The 14684-nt window shown below is 34.8% G+C and overlaps 2 protein-coding genes across 2 annotated transcripts in view; one reads left to right on the top strand and one right to left on the bottom strand.

The window, feature by feature from the left end:
- LOC108708345 (autism susceptibility gene 2 protein homolog) overlaps positions 1 to 14684 on the top strand; it is a 308940-nt gene that overhangs the window by 225317 nt on the left and 68939 nt on the right. The gene's annotated exons all lie outside the window — the stretch shown is intronic.
- LOC121399780 (DNA damage-regulated autophagy modulator protein 1-like) lies at positions 10815 to 13466 on the bottom strand. Its single transcript, XM_041581352.1, has 7 exons — positions 13330 to 13466; positions 13167 to 13234; positions 12543 to 12676; positions 11970 to 12147; positions 11693 to 11751; positions 11022 to 11114; positions 10815 to 10919 (listed from the first exon to the last, which is right to left on the bottom strand). Exons 1-7 carry the CDS (start codon positions 13461 to 13463, stop codon positions 10815 to 10817), a joined length of 771 nt encoding a protein of 256 aa, XP_041437286.1. The 5' UTR covers positions 13464 to 13466.

Below are 14684 nucleotides of genomic sequence, written 5' to 3'. Positions count from 1 at the left end.
CTCTTTAGAATAGATGCCTATAAATGATAACAAAAAAACTAGTGTCCTCATGGGCAGATCCATTGCATCAGGAATATTGTGATAATGTTTTAGGAAGACTAGGCATTACCACTCTGCCAGATATTAAAAGAACACTGTACATTATTTTTGACCAATATTTTGTAAACCTTTATCCCCTTACAGCAGCTAAATTTTGCCTGATATTAAAACATCACAGAAATCAAGTTCTTTTACTTTATTTATTCAAATTGCTCACAGATGTGCTTTAGTCCTCATCCATACAAAAACAAATCTTTCACTTCACTTGGGGGATTTATAAGCAAATCACATCTTCTTTAAATAAACTTGTCATGGCTAGATGTTTGATAATACAGTATGTATTTTCCTATGGTCAAATGTCTGCCACTGGCACTAGCAAATCCCTTGCATGATTATGCCAATGTGTTGTGCATCAAGCTAAGTCTTCATTATTATACTGTATTTAGGACTTATGCAAATGTCAAATACAGACATAAAAAGAGGAGCTATTTTTCAAAGACTAGCACTAGTAGTGTGGAACTTGGTGCTTCTGGCCTGCCTGGCCAATATCTTGGGCAGGTTTGGAATTTCTGAATTGGTCCATTGATGTGATTGTCCTCTAATAGGTCTTCCTTTTATAAAAATATTGTCTTGTACCCAGGCATAGAAAATAAAATACCCTTGTTATAGGATAGATAGAAATATGGATTTAATGGATAGATATAGCCATATAGCTCTACTCTTTTGCCTCTCCACTTCCCATTATACTTTAGTGAGCGATAGGAATGATATGTGAATGGCCCAAGTGTTAGAAGGGGTATTCTTCTACACTTTCATTCTATTTCATTATTCTAATTACACTAGACCAATGAGAGCAAATTAATCATTTTTGCAATAGGGCATTGCACGTTTTCAGTATTGGAAACAGTGTTAATAGTACCCCGAATATTTTCTAAATGACTTCTTAACAATCACCTGCAAATCCCTAGTTGACTAGAACCGTTGGGTGAACCTATTCTCCAAAAAAAAGTTGCATGTACAGTAATCATGTTAATAAGAACCCTTCAGTAATTCTGCTTTGTAATAAAACAAGCATACTGTACTTTTATTATTAATAAAACAAATCATTAAATCCTCACTTTGTTACTAGTGTTGTAATTGTTAACCTTTTGGTTCAACAATATGCCCTTTTAATGAGCTTGCTAAAACAACAATGAAAAATAAATCAATATACATCACAGTGGGGAGATTAGTGTGGTCTGCTGACACTATAGATCAAGATCAATGAGAGCCTTGGAAGGTCATATAAACCAATCTATAACAAAATGATCAGTCTTGCATCATAGAAAATGTAAAGGTATGCTTTAGGTAAATTATGTTTTGTAGAAAAATATCTGTAGTTCAATTATTTAAGATTCTTAATTGCTTGTCTCATTAAGCCCAAGCTCATCTGGAAAACAAGAATATAAATTGAGCAGATTTAATGCTTGGTCATGAATTCAATACTGGAATAATATTTCCATATACATTGATATCTCTACATCGATACTGTATTTTTACAGTTAAGGGTAAGCCTAATAAATGCATTCCAAAAGTGTTATAGTATTTTTGCTTTCAGGTAGAATGTTGTGAACGCTACATTTGTAGTTTCATTGCAATTGCCACGGACACGTGGTTGATTAGTTCATCAACATTTACTATATTATGCTTTTAAAAGATGGTCATTGAATTAATTGACTCATCATTGATATTGTAGCTGGTAACATGTGATGCTGTTATGTTTTAACTGCAGATTTCTTTGTCTTGCAAATGCATTACCCCTACCCGCCCCTTCAATATGAATGGAAACAGGGAAATGTTTTTTAATCTAAACCCTGAAATAAATGGATATAATTTAGGGTGTCCCTCTGAGATATTGAAATCATTTTCTGTTTTAGTCGTTTCTGACAGTTGTACTTTTAAACTGTTAATAGCAGGCTTTTTGGCTCATCTGAAAGTCAGCAATCTGAGGGTTAAGTGATTACAGGAAGTGCATAGAAAATGGTAGACATTTAGGGACACTCTGAGCCTTCAAGAATAGTTGTTGAGCCATGCAAGCTAAAACAGTCTAAGACTTCTAATATCTCAGAAACCACTAAAAGTAAAAATCATCAAATTGCAAAACTTCGCAGAGGACCACTCTGAGTGACTCTGCACTAATCAATTTTTTTAGCAAGATTGCCTTTCATCACCAACATCATCTATTCATATAGCGCCAGTAATTTACATTAACAAACCGGAGACTTAATAATTTAACAATCAAAGGTTACAGGATAAAAATAGGATCAGAGGTCTCTTTATCTTTAAAGATATAACCTAATAAATGTGATTAAGAAACTTACAGTGTGTATTTCTTATTTGTCTTGATTTTTCTGTCATTATGCATTAGGTATATATTTATAGTGATATCATGTTTCTGCTTAATTATAGCAAAACTCTCTTGGAAGCACCTGATATCTTAGAATATCAAATTCATAAAAGTTTTAAAAGTTTAAAATGACGACAGATTCCCTTTGACTATCCTCATTTTAATAGATTATTAAAATACATAACATTGCGGGACTTATTTACTAAAACTCAAATGATATTGTTTTAGATCAAATTAATTTCATCTATTAATAATTTTTCATGAAAAAATCTTACGATTGACGTAACCCAAAGTAGATTTTTGGACTTTTTCGTATTATCGGACGAAAACCCTGATTTTTTTTGTACCTTGAGATATTTATTTTCTGATTTTTAGCAGCTTTTGGGTATGATAAACTTTAAAAAATTGTGTTTTTTTCCCCATGAAAAATTTGAATTTTCCCCCTAAAAAGCTCAACCAGGAAAAATGAAGGTTTGATAAATGTGCCCCTATATGTATCATTGGTGTCAGTGACACTCACATGCTCAGTGTAGTCTGGGCAGCTATTGAAAAGCTAAGATTTTGGGGTTACAAATTAACAAGCAGGCTGGCCTGTCTGATGCTACAAGGCTGTTTATTATATTCTGGTGCTAGTTGCACTGTTTTCTGTGCTGCCATGCAATTAAAATCAGAATTAATCATTATTCAACATTGTAACATTCATGTATATGCAGAATATTGTGAGCTGGACCGTAAGCTCAGGTAACTGATAATAACAGCACAAGACATGTGTAGTGAATCAGCAGAAACAAAGATAGGGGAGCTATAAGGGCATGAAGCACCGTTCTTGGGCTGGTATAGAAGCCCAAAACATAATGAACAAGAATTGTACTCTACTTTAAGTTTACAGGTGTCTGAACTTTAGCAAACTTATATATCACATATTTGTGATCAGGGAAATGCTGATTCCTGTAGTTTGGCACCAAGTTATAATTTACATGGTCATTAATGGTTATAATGAGTCGGAAGCAGTGCCCATCATGGCCACTAAATGCTGATTTCCAAACATCGGCCCCATCTGCCATTCTTTTTTGTACAAAACAATGTCCAGATACAGTGATACTGCCCGTCATTGCAATAATGAGGAACTTATAACATAAAAGACTATGGGGGAAATTTACTAACAGGCACTGGCGTAATTACGCTAGTGAAGGAGAGAGACTCTAGCGCAACTTCGCACTCTAACGCCAGGTGTATTTTCGCTCTGGCAAAAGAGCGTTACTATGCAAATTCACTAACTTTTAGTTTTTACTGAACGTTACCTCTAACGCCCAGACTTGTCTTAGCCACCTCAGACCAGGCAAAATTCTTATAACATATTTTAAACTATTGCCTCTAATGGCCATGTTGTTAAATCTTGGAAGTTAGGTACACTTAGTTAAAGCTCTATCATGATAACAGCTAAGACAATGAGAACTGTTCCAAGGGTATTTGCACTGCATGGGAAGACTAGTTTTGGCCTATACCACATAGAATCTTATTTAGCTAACCTGTAGTGGAAAGGAGGCAGATTTTTTAAATTCTTCCCAAGGGTGCCATATAATATTGTAAGCCTCTCTTTTGTTCTCAACTATTGCTGTTAAGTAGTGCATTTCTTGGATATAATTAAGTCTGGATACGAACTGTTGCACAGAAAGTGTTGGAGAGATCCTGTTTAGTGCTACAACCCACCTTTCTGCAGACCATAATTATAGTAATAAATAGTTAGACGATTTATTAAAACCTGGGAAAGGATAATTCAAAAAAATATACTCTGGTGCTTGTATTATAGGTATATTAGAAACGGTATCTCTGATGCTATCTGTACTATAACATTCCAAAAGTTTTCAACAATCGGACAGGGCCACCAAGAATGCTTATAATCGCCTATCTCACCGCTAAAACCTCTAAAGCATTGTGGATTTGCGGTAGGACTTATTGCATGTTTACGTTTGTTCAGGTCCCCTTTAAGGTATGGAGATCCAAATTACAGAAAGATCCCTTAAATCCCCAGATCCCATGCATTCTACATAACAGATCCTTTGCCTGTGCATAAAACTGGTGTAGAAAAGACTTTCCAAACAGTAGATAAACCCCCCTGAAATCTGACTCTAAATAAATGAATAACTCTCCGTAAAAGGCCTAAACCTAGCTACTGCTCTGCCTCTACCCCGGGCTGGATTTACTATTTATGCCCTTTTAGATAAATCTATTTTGCCACCTCCCATCATGCTGCTGTTGACCCATGGGCCAAAAAAACTACTTCTCAAATAAATAAAATAAACATCAAATATACAATATTTTTGTGTAAAAATTTATTTATTTTTAAATATTTAAACTTTTCTGCAAAAAGCTTAAAAATGACAGACAGAATTCACTGGAATGTTAAAGCAACTGCATTGGAAACCCTTCTCCTCCTGCCGTATTCTCCTCCTCTTCTGATTTAAAAATCGATCTACAATTCCTCTTGATAGGTGCGGGAATGTTGCAAGTTTCTTTCCAAGGCTGTAAATGTATTACCCAGAAATGGGGTCTTCAGGGGCTTCCACATCATCATAACACTTTTCTGTCTTGACAATCCAGTCTTCCTTCAGACTTTTTGGAACTCTAAAGCCAAGTTGCTGCAATGTGAAAATATACAAATATTTGTCATATATATGTATATTTATGACTATGTGAAACATATATATAATAGTACATTGTTTGCCAGTCCTTTTTATACTTATTTCCATACTAACCTGCATTTCTTTTTTTAGTGTCAGTAAGAAAATGCAAATCCCAATCAACTCCAACCACTCCATAGTGGCACATTCTTCTCGGAAAGGGAAATCCTAGTTTAAAAAAGAAAAATAAATATTACTAGTTAGTTGCCTGCATATGTACTCAGGGCCCAATTCTTATGGAGCAGATTTATCAAAGGTCCAGGTGAATTTTCAAATCCAAAAAATTTGAATTTCGAGCTATTTTTTGTGTACTTTGACTAGGGAATAGTCCTAATTCAATTTGAAAAAAATTCAAAAGTTCAAAAATGTACTGTCTCTTTAAAAATTCAACTTCGACCATTTGCCATCTCAAACCTGGCGAATAGCCTATGGGGGACCTCCTAGATCGTATTTGTAGTCATTTCGTGGACTTTGAATCGAATTTGATCTACTGCGCTATTCTATCGATTCGTACGATCCGAATTCGTCCTAATTCGGACCTATTTGATCGATAATTTACCTATTTGATCGAAAATTGACCTATTCGATCAAAAAAAACTTAGATTTAATTTCGTTTGGTCTTTTTATTTTCAATTCAAAATCTAACCCTTGATAAATATGCCCCTAAATGATAGAAAAATAACAGGTGAATAATAACTTACCCAGTCAGCAAGCATACAGCTGTGATCGTAGATTTTGCAGCCAATAAACAATAAGCTCACTGAAAGATTAATATGTTAAGGAAAAAGCCTCAAATCAATGAGGTTATTATGGGATGTATATGAGGGTATTATGGGATGTATATTTACTGACATATGAGGGTATTCTGGGATGTATATTTACTGACATGAGGGTGTTATGGGATGTGTATTTACTGACATGAGGGTATTATGGGATGTATATTTACTGACATGAGGGTATTATGGGATGTATATTTACTGGCATATAAAAAAAACCATATATTTATATATATATATATATATATATATATATATATATATATATATATATATACACACATATACTGCGTAGCATTATTATTAGAAAAAAGGATACAGCATAAGAAAATAGATGTTAAAGACGAGGCAAGTACTACACGGAATAAGAACAGCCGTGTGTTATCCTTCCAGAGTGACAATTTGTAGTAGTAGTAGCAGTGACATATTGCATATAGATTTGCTTGTCCAAAAGCCAACACTGCTCCAATCAGGTGAACATATTCATATTCAAACTCCTAAAATAGAAATACACAAGTACATGCTTTATTTATTTTAAATACCATATACAATTTTTAAAAATAAAATGAAAAATACAATAATGTCTAGGGATGCACCGAATCCACTATTTTGGATTCGGCCGAACCCCCGAATCCGTCCAGAAAAAGATTCGGCCGAATACCGAACCGAATCCCGACCCTAATTTGCATATGCTAATAAGGGGTAGGAAGGGGAAAACATTTTTTACTTCCTTGTTTTGTGACAAAAAGTCACACCATTTCCCCCTGCCGCCCCTAATTTGCATATGCAAATTAAGATTTGGTTCGGTTGGACAGCAGGATTCAGCCGAATCCGAATCCTGCTGAAAAAGGCCGAATCCTAGCCGAATCACGAACCGAATTCTGGATTCGGTGCATCCCTAATAATGTCCAATAAAACCCAGAAATAAATTGTATAGGGACCTACCTGGAAGTATCCTGCAATGAGGATACCCACGCAGGACAATAATCCATTGCCAAGTATGATCTTGTTATGGAGATCTTTGCCATTAGGATTAGAGAGCTTGAAATACTTATACTCTCCATACATTGTAATAGCACCTGAAAAATAAAAATCAATGATAAAACAGTAAAAAACGATGGATCATTTATTTAATTTAACTAATAAATTAAAAATATTCTTACACAAAAAAATTGTATTGCAAATATCACTACAAGATGAATTAGCTTTAAAGGAAACAATAACTTGTTTATGGACCTCCCCCATAGGCTAACATTGGTGCTCGGTAGGTTTTAGGTGGCAAAGTAGGTGGTCGAAGTTTTTTTTAAAGAGACAGTACTTCGACTATTGAATGGTCGAATAGTCGAACGATTTTTAGTTGAATCGTTCGATTTGAAGTCGTAGTCGAAGGTCGAAGTAGCCAATTCGATGGTCGAAGTAGCCAAAAAAAACCTTCGAAATTCAAAGTATTTTTCATTCTAATCCTTCACTCGAGCTAAGTAAATGTGCCCCTCCATGTTTCTTTTAGTTTCCAGTAAACTATATTAAAAATTGTTAGTTTCACTTACCCAAAATGGCAGATAGAGTACAAACTGCTGAAAATATGTAGCTTTCTGGGGCATTTAGTCCAAGGTCGCTGAAAGAGAAATAGAAAGCCAATTGTGGGTTTTTCGGGCAACATTCAACAAACAAAGAGTGCATAAATATATGCAAAAATTCAGTTTACTTACCTTATATATGGCACAAAAGGCTCAAGGTGACCCAAAGTAACAGCTACAATATATCCACTAACAAAACCCAAAAACATTAAAACAGACCAAAGTACTGGCACGATGGCCAAGGTATTAAAACAACAAAATTTCATAATTTAAAAAAAGTAAAAATAATAGATTAATAATAGATTTGATTAATAATAATAGATTGATAATAATAATAATAGATTGATAATAATAATAATAGATTGATTGAAATAGTTATAAGGGAGTAAAAGCGTGCGTGTGAACTGCTCAGCTATCACTTCCCAAATGACTATTAACCTGTATTGTGTCTACAGCTGGTTTCAAATGTCATTATGATGTCATTATCATGTCATTATGATGTCATTATGTCATTATGATGTCATAATCATGCCATTATGATGTCATTATGATGTCATCACAATGACATGATTTAAAACCAGTTTTAGCTAGTTGCTTCCATTGCCATGGCAACGTGTCATTGTGATGTAATCACCAATGTTACACTGTAACAGGTATGCTTACAAAGTTTTAGGCACTGACATTTTCTGGATAATTCTAAACTATAAAAAGTTAATGAAGAATAGATTTACATTAAAACCATTAAAGCCAACTAACAATGTCCATGTTTTTTAAACTTCTAAAACTATTTGCCTTTATTTTTGTCTATCCCCATTTTAATAGATTATTAATAGTGATGGACGAATTTATTCGGCAGGCGCAAATTCGCAGCGAATTTGCGCGATTCGCCGCCAGCGAATAAATTTGCGAAATGCCCGCGAAAATTCACGGAAAAAATTCGCCGGCGTCAAAAAAAAATTTCCGAAAAAACGGATGCCGGCGTCAAAAATGGGCGCTGGCGTCAAAAACGAGATGCCGGCGCCGTTTCGCGAATTTTTCGCTGTTTCATGAAATTCGCAAATTTTTCGGCTAAACGGCGCAAATTCGCCCATCACTAATTATTAAAATACATAACATTGCGGCGCATTTTTACTAAAACTCAAATTAATGAAATTGTTTTAGATTAAACTTCCTTCCGCAAATTAAACTCATCTTACGATTGACGTATCATTTACATGGTCATTAATGGTCGGAAGCAGTGCCCATCATGGCCACTAAATGCGGATTTCCAAACATCGGCCCCATCTGCCATTCTTTTTTTTACAAAACAATGTCCAGATACAGTGATACAAGTCTGCCCGTCATTGCAATAATTAGGAAATTATAACATAAAAGACTATGGGGGAAATTTACTAAAGGGCGAAGTGCCTAACTCTGGCGAAAATTTGTGATGTCATTTCGGCACTTCGACGATTTACTAACGGGCGCTGGCGTAATTATGCTAGCGAAGGAGAGCGACTCTAGTGCAACCTCACACTCTAATACCAGGCGTATTTTCGCTCTGGCGAAAGAGCGTTACTATGCAAATTCACTAACTTTTAGTTTTTACTGAACGTTATCTCTATCGCCAGCGTTGTCTTAGCCACCTCAGACCAGGCAAAGTGCAATAGAGTAGATAGGACTTGGTCCAAAAAAAGTTAAAAATTTTTCTAAGTCCCAAAAAACGCTGGCGTCTTTTGCTTTTTACAAGGTAATAGGCTGAAAAAGATTGTACATTTTTTTGGGGTACCCTCCTTCCCCCCCTACATTTGATAACGTATGGCACATAAACTATACTGTTTGCTCATGTGTAGGGTAATATAACAATTCTATTTTCTTTTATTAAGGTTCCCTGGGCTTGTGTAGTGTAATGTATTTGCTGCAACATATACGTCCATTCAACTTTAACTTCCAGCCCTATACAAATTATCTAAAGCTAGTGCAACTTTGCTATGCCTGCCGCAGTATCGCTAGCGCAACTTCGCAAGCGTTCGGCACCGGCGACAAAACTTTGCAACTTAGTGAATTAGCATCGCCTGTGCAAAGTTGCACCTGGTGAAGTGTGGTGAAGGCAGCGAATATGTTATTAGTATACACGTCAGGGCATCAAAAACAATGTTGACAATAAAATGTTATCTACAAACTAACATAAGGAATAAATCATAATTTTTTTTTTGTATTCTATTACCTCTAATGGTCATGTTGTTAAAACTTGGAAGTTAGGTACACTTAGTTAAAGCTCTATCATGATAACAGCTAGGACAATGAGAACTGTTCCAAGGGTATTTGCACTGCATGGGAAGACTAGTTTTGGCCTATACCACATAGAATCTTATTTAGCTAACCTGTAGTGGAAAGGAGGGAGATTTTTTAAATTCTTCCCAAGGGTGCCATATAATATTGTAAGCCTCTCTTTTGTTCTCAACTATTGCTGTTAAGTAGTGCATTTCTTGGATAGAATTAAGTCTGGATACGAACTGTGGCACAGAAAGTGTTGGAGAGATCCAGTTTAGTGATATAACCCACCTTGCTGCAGACCATTTTAAACATTTTAGACATATTTAAACCTGGGAAAGGATAATTCAATAAAATATACTCTGGTGCTCGTATTATGGGTATATTAGAAACGGTATCTCTGATGCTATCTGTACTATAACATTCCAAAATTTTCAACATTCAGACAGGGCCACCAAGAATGCTTATAATCGCCTATCTCACCGCTAAAACCTCTAAAGCATTGTGGATTTGCGGTAGGACTTATTGCATGTTTACATTTGTTCAGGTCCCCTTTAAGGTATGGAGATCCAAATTACAGAAATATCCCTTAAATCCCCTGATCCCATGCATTCTACATAACAGAGCCTATACCTGTGCATAAAACTTGTGTAGAAAAGACTTTCCAAACAGTAGATAACCCCCCCCTGAAATCTGACTCTAAATAAATGAATAACTCTCCATAACAGGCCTAAACCTAGCTACTGCTCTGCCTCTACCCCGGGCTGGATTTACTATTTATGCCCTTTTAGATAAATATATTTTGCCACCTCCCATCATGCTGCTGTTGACCCATGGGTCAAAAACCTACTTTTCAAATAAATAAAATAAACATCAAATATACAATATTTTTGTGTAAAAATTTATTTATTTTTAAATATTTAAACTTTTCTGCAAAAAGCTTAAAAAAGACAGACAGAATTCACTGGAACGTTAAAGCAACTGCATTGGAAACCCTTCTCCTCCTGCCGTATTCTCCTCCTTCTTTGATTAAAACTTCATCTACAATTCCTCTTGATAGGCGCAGGAATGTTGTAAGTTTCTTTCCAAGGCTGTAAATGTATTACCCAGAAATGGGGTCTTCAGGGGCTTCCACATCATCATAACACTTTTCTGTCTTGACAATCCAGTCTTCCTTCAGACTTTTTGGAACTCTAAAGCCAAGTTGCTGCAATGTGAAAATATACAAATATTTGTCATATATATGTATCTGTATATTTATGACTATGTGAAACATATATATATATAATAAATTGTTTGCCATACTAACCTGCATTTCTTTTTTCAGTGTCAGTAAGAAAATGCAAATCCCAATCAACTCAAACCACTCCATAGTGGCACATTCTTGTCGGAAAGGGAAATCCTAGTTTATAAAAGAAAAATAAATATTACTAGTTAGTTGCCTGCATATGTACTCAGGGCCCAATTCTTAAGGAGCAGATTTATCAAAGGTCCAGGTGAATTTTCAAATGAAAAAAATTTGAATTTCGAGCTATTTTTTGTATACTTCGACTAGGGAATAGTCCTAATTCAATTTGAATTTGAAAAAAATTTGAAAATTCAAATTTCAAAATTTATCATATACTGCCTCTTTAAAAATTCAACTTCGACCACTTGCCATCTTAAACCTGGCAAAATTGCTGTTTTAGCCTATGGGGGACCTCCTAGAACCTATTTGGAGTCAATTGGTGGACTTTGAAAGTTTTTCCCAAAAATCGAATTCGATTGAATGTGCTATTCCTTCGATTCGTACGATCCGAATTCGGCTGAATTCGGACCTATTCAATCGAAAATGGACCTATTTGATCAAAAAAAAAACTTCGGCTTAATTTTCGGTTGGTCTTTTTGAAATCGAATTTCAAAGTTTTTTCAATTTGAAATTCGACCCTTGATAAATATGCCCCTAAATGATAGAAAAATAACAGGTGAATAATAACTTACCCAGTCAGCAAGCATACAGCTGTGATCGTAGATTTTGCAGCCAATAAACAATAAGCTCACTGAAAGATTAATATGTTAAGGAAAAAGCCTCAAATCAATGAGGTTATTATGGGATGTATATGAGGGTATTATGGGATGTATATTTACTGACATATGAGGGTATTATGGGATGTGTATTTACTGACATGAGGGTATTATGGGATGTATATTTACTGACATAAAAAAAAAAAATATATATATATATACTGTGTAGCATTATTATTAGAAAAAAGGATACAGCATAAGAAAATAGATGTTAAAGACGAGGCAAGTGCTACACGGAATAAGAACAGCCGTGTGTTATCCTTCCAGAGTGACAATTTGTAGTAGTAGTAGCAGTGACATATTGCATATAGATTTGCTTGTCCAAAAGCTAACACTGCTCCAATCAGGTGAACATATTCATATTCAAACTCCTAAAATAGAAATACACAAGTACATGTTTTATTTATTTTAAAGACCATATACAATTTTTAAAAATAAAATGAAAAATACAATAATGTCTAGGGATGCACCGAATCCACTATTTTGGATTCGGCCGAACCCCCGAATCCATCGCGAAAATTGCATATGCTAATTAGGGGTAGGAAGGGGTATACATTTTTTACTTCCTTGTTTTGTGACAAAAAGTCACGCCATTTCCCCCTGCCACCCCTAATTTGCATATGCAAATTAAGATTCGGATTCGGTTCAGCTGGGCAGAAGGATTCAAATCCTGCTGAAAAAGCCCGAATCCCGAACCGAATCCTCGATTCCGTGCATCCCTAATAATGCCCAATAAAACCCAGAAATAAATTGTATAGGGACCTACCTGGAAGTATCCTGCAATGAGGATACCCACGCAGGACAATAATCCATTGCCAAGTATGATCTTGTTATGGAGATCTTTGCCATTAGGATTAGAGAGCTTGAAATACTTATACTCTCCATACATTGTAATAGCACCTGAAAAATAAAAATCAATGATAAAACAGTAAAAAACGATGGATCATTTATTTAATTTAACTAATAAATTTAAAAATATTCTTACACAAAAAAATTGTATTGCAAATATCACTACAAGATGAATTAGCTTTAAAGGAAACAATAACTTGTTTATGGACCTCCCCCATAGGCTAACATTGGTGCTCGGTAGGTTTTAGGTGGCAAAGTAGGTGGTCAAAGTTTTTTTTAAAGAGACAGTACTTAGAATATTGAATGGTCGAATAGTCGAACGATTTTTAGTTGAATCGTTCGATTTGAAGTCGTAGTCGAAGGTCGAAGTAGCCAATTCGATGGTCGAAGTAGCCAATTCGATGGTCGAAGTAGCCAAAAAAAACCTTCGAAATTCAAAGTATTTTTCATTCTAATCCTTCACTCGAGCTAAGTAAATGTGCCCCTCCATGTTTCTTTTAGTTTCCAGTAAACTATATTAAAAATTGTTAGTTTCACTTACCCAAAATGGCAGATAGAGTACAAACTGCTGAAAATATGTAGCTTTCTGGGGCATTTAGTCCAAGGTCGCTGAAAGACAAATAGAAAGCCAATTGTGGGTTTTTTTGGACAACATTCAACAAACAAAGAGTGCATAAATATATGCAAAAATTCAGTTTACTTACCTTATATATGGCACAAAAGGCTCAAGGTGACCCAAAGTAACAGCTACAATATATCCACTAACAAAACCCAAAAACATTAAAACAGACCAAAGTACTGGCACGATGGCCAAGGTATTAAAACAACAAAATTTCATAATTTAAAAAAAATAAAAATAATAGATTAATAATAGATTTGATTAATAATAATAGATTGATAACAATAATAATAGATTGATAATAATAATAATAGATTGATAATAATAATAGATTGATAATAATAGATTGATTGAAATAGTTATAAGGGAGTAAAAGCGTGCGTGTGAACTGCTCAGCTATCACTTCCCAAATGACTATTAACCTGTATTGTGTCTACAACTGGTTTCAAATTGTGTCTACAGCTGGTTTCAAATGTCATTATGATGTCATTATCATGTCATTATGATGTCATTATCATGTCATTATGATGTCATTATCATGTCATTATGATGTCATTATCATGTCATCACAAGCCATGATTTAAAACCAGTTTTAGCTAGTTGCTTCCATTGCCATGGCAACGTGTCATTGTGATGTAATCACCAATGTTACACTGTAACAGGTATGCTTACATTTTCTGGATATTTCTAAACTATAAAAAGTTAATGAAGAATAGATTTACATTAAAACCATTAAAGCCAACTAACAATGTCCATGTGTTTTTAAACTTCTTAACATCTTATTTGTCTTGATTTTTCTGTCATTATGCATTAGGTATATATTTATAGTTATATCATGTTTCTGCTTAATTATAGCAAAACTCTCTTGGAAGCACCTGATATCTTAGAATATCAAATTCATAAGGCACCTACCTTATAAAGATAGAGATCTCCCTACAATTATTTCCATATGTTCTGCAATGATACTTCTATATAATTTCCCCTGAGAACATTTAACCGGATGATAGGATCAAACCATTTAAATTATTTGCAAGTTAAAAATCAGTCAAGTTGTTACTGTAATTGCAGTTTGCTATCAAGCCAGATTCCATTGATAAGCTGTTTATATTATTGTTTTATTTGATCCAATGGCAGTTATTGCCCTTTTAACGGTTACTGAATGTAAGATTATAACTTTGAACATCAAACGCTGAAGGAAAGTTCAGATTGCCTTAACTAGGTTTATTAGCTGTTGACCTTCCATCTCAGCATAGCAGAATGGAGCAGTCTTGTTCTCATTAGCATTTATCTAAAGATAGCTTACTGCCTATTCTGCAGTAAATTAGTTTCATCAGCCGTAAATGCCTTTGCAACGTTTCCTTCCTATGGGAAAAATAAGATGTTAGAACAGTCTCTTCTGTAGTGCGGGAGCCAAACAATGAAGCCTAAGTGCAGGGAAAA

The sequence above is a fragment of the Xenopus laevis genome, chromosome 2L, assembly GCF_017654675.1.
Source record: "Xenopus laevis strain J_2021 chromosome 2L, Xenopus_laevis_v10.1, whole genome shotgun sequence".
Lineage (NCBI taxonomy): Eukaryota > Metazoa > Chordata > Amphibia > Anura > Pipidae > Xenopus > Xenopus laevis.
The sequence above is the reverse complement of the archived record's forward strand: the minus strand, read 5'-3'. Positions and strand labels throughout refer to the sequence as shown.

Bases quoted from the DNA above. Each gene is read 5' to 3' on its own strand.
- LOC121399780 (XM_041581352.1), bottom strand. From the start codon at position 13,463: ATGAAATTTTGTTGTTTTAATACCTTGGCCATCGTGCCAGTACTTTGG. The intron at 12,677-13,166 runs GTAAGTGAAACT...TTTATTTTTCAG, and splicing joins TACTCTATCTGCCATTTTGG to GTGCTATTACAATGTATGGA. The intron at 10,920-11,021 runs GTTAGTATGGCA...TTCACATTGCAG, and splicing joins CACTGAAAAAAGAAATGCAG to CAACTTGGCTTTAGAGTTCC.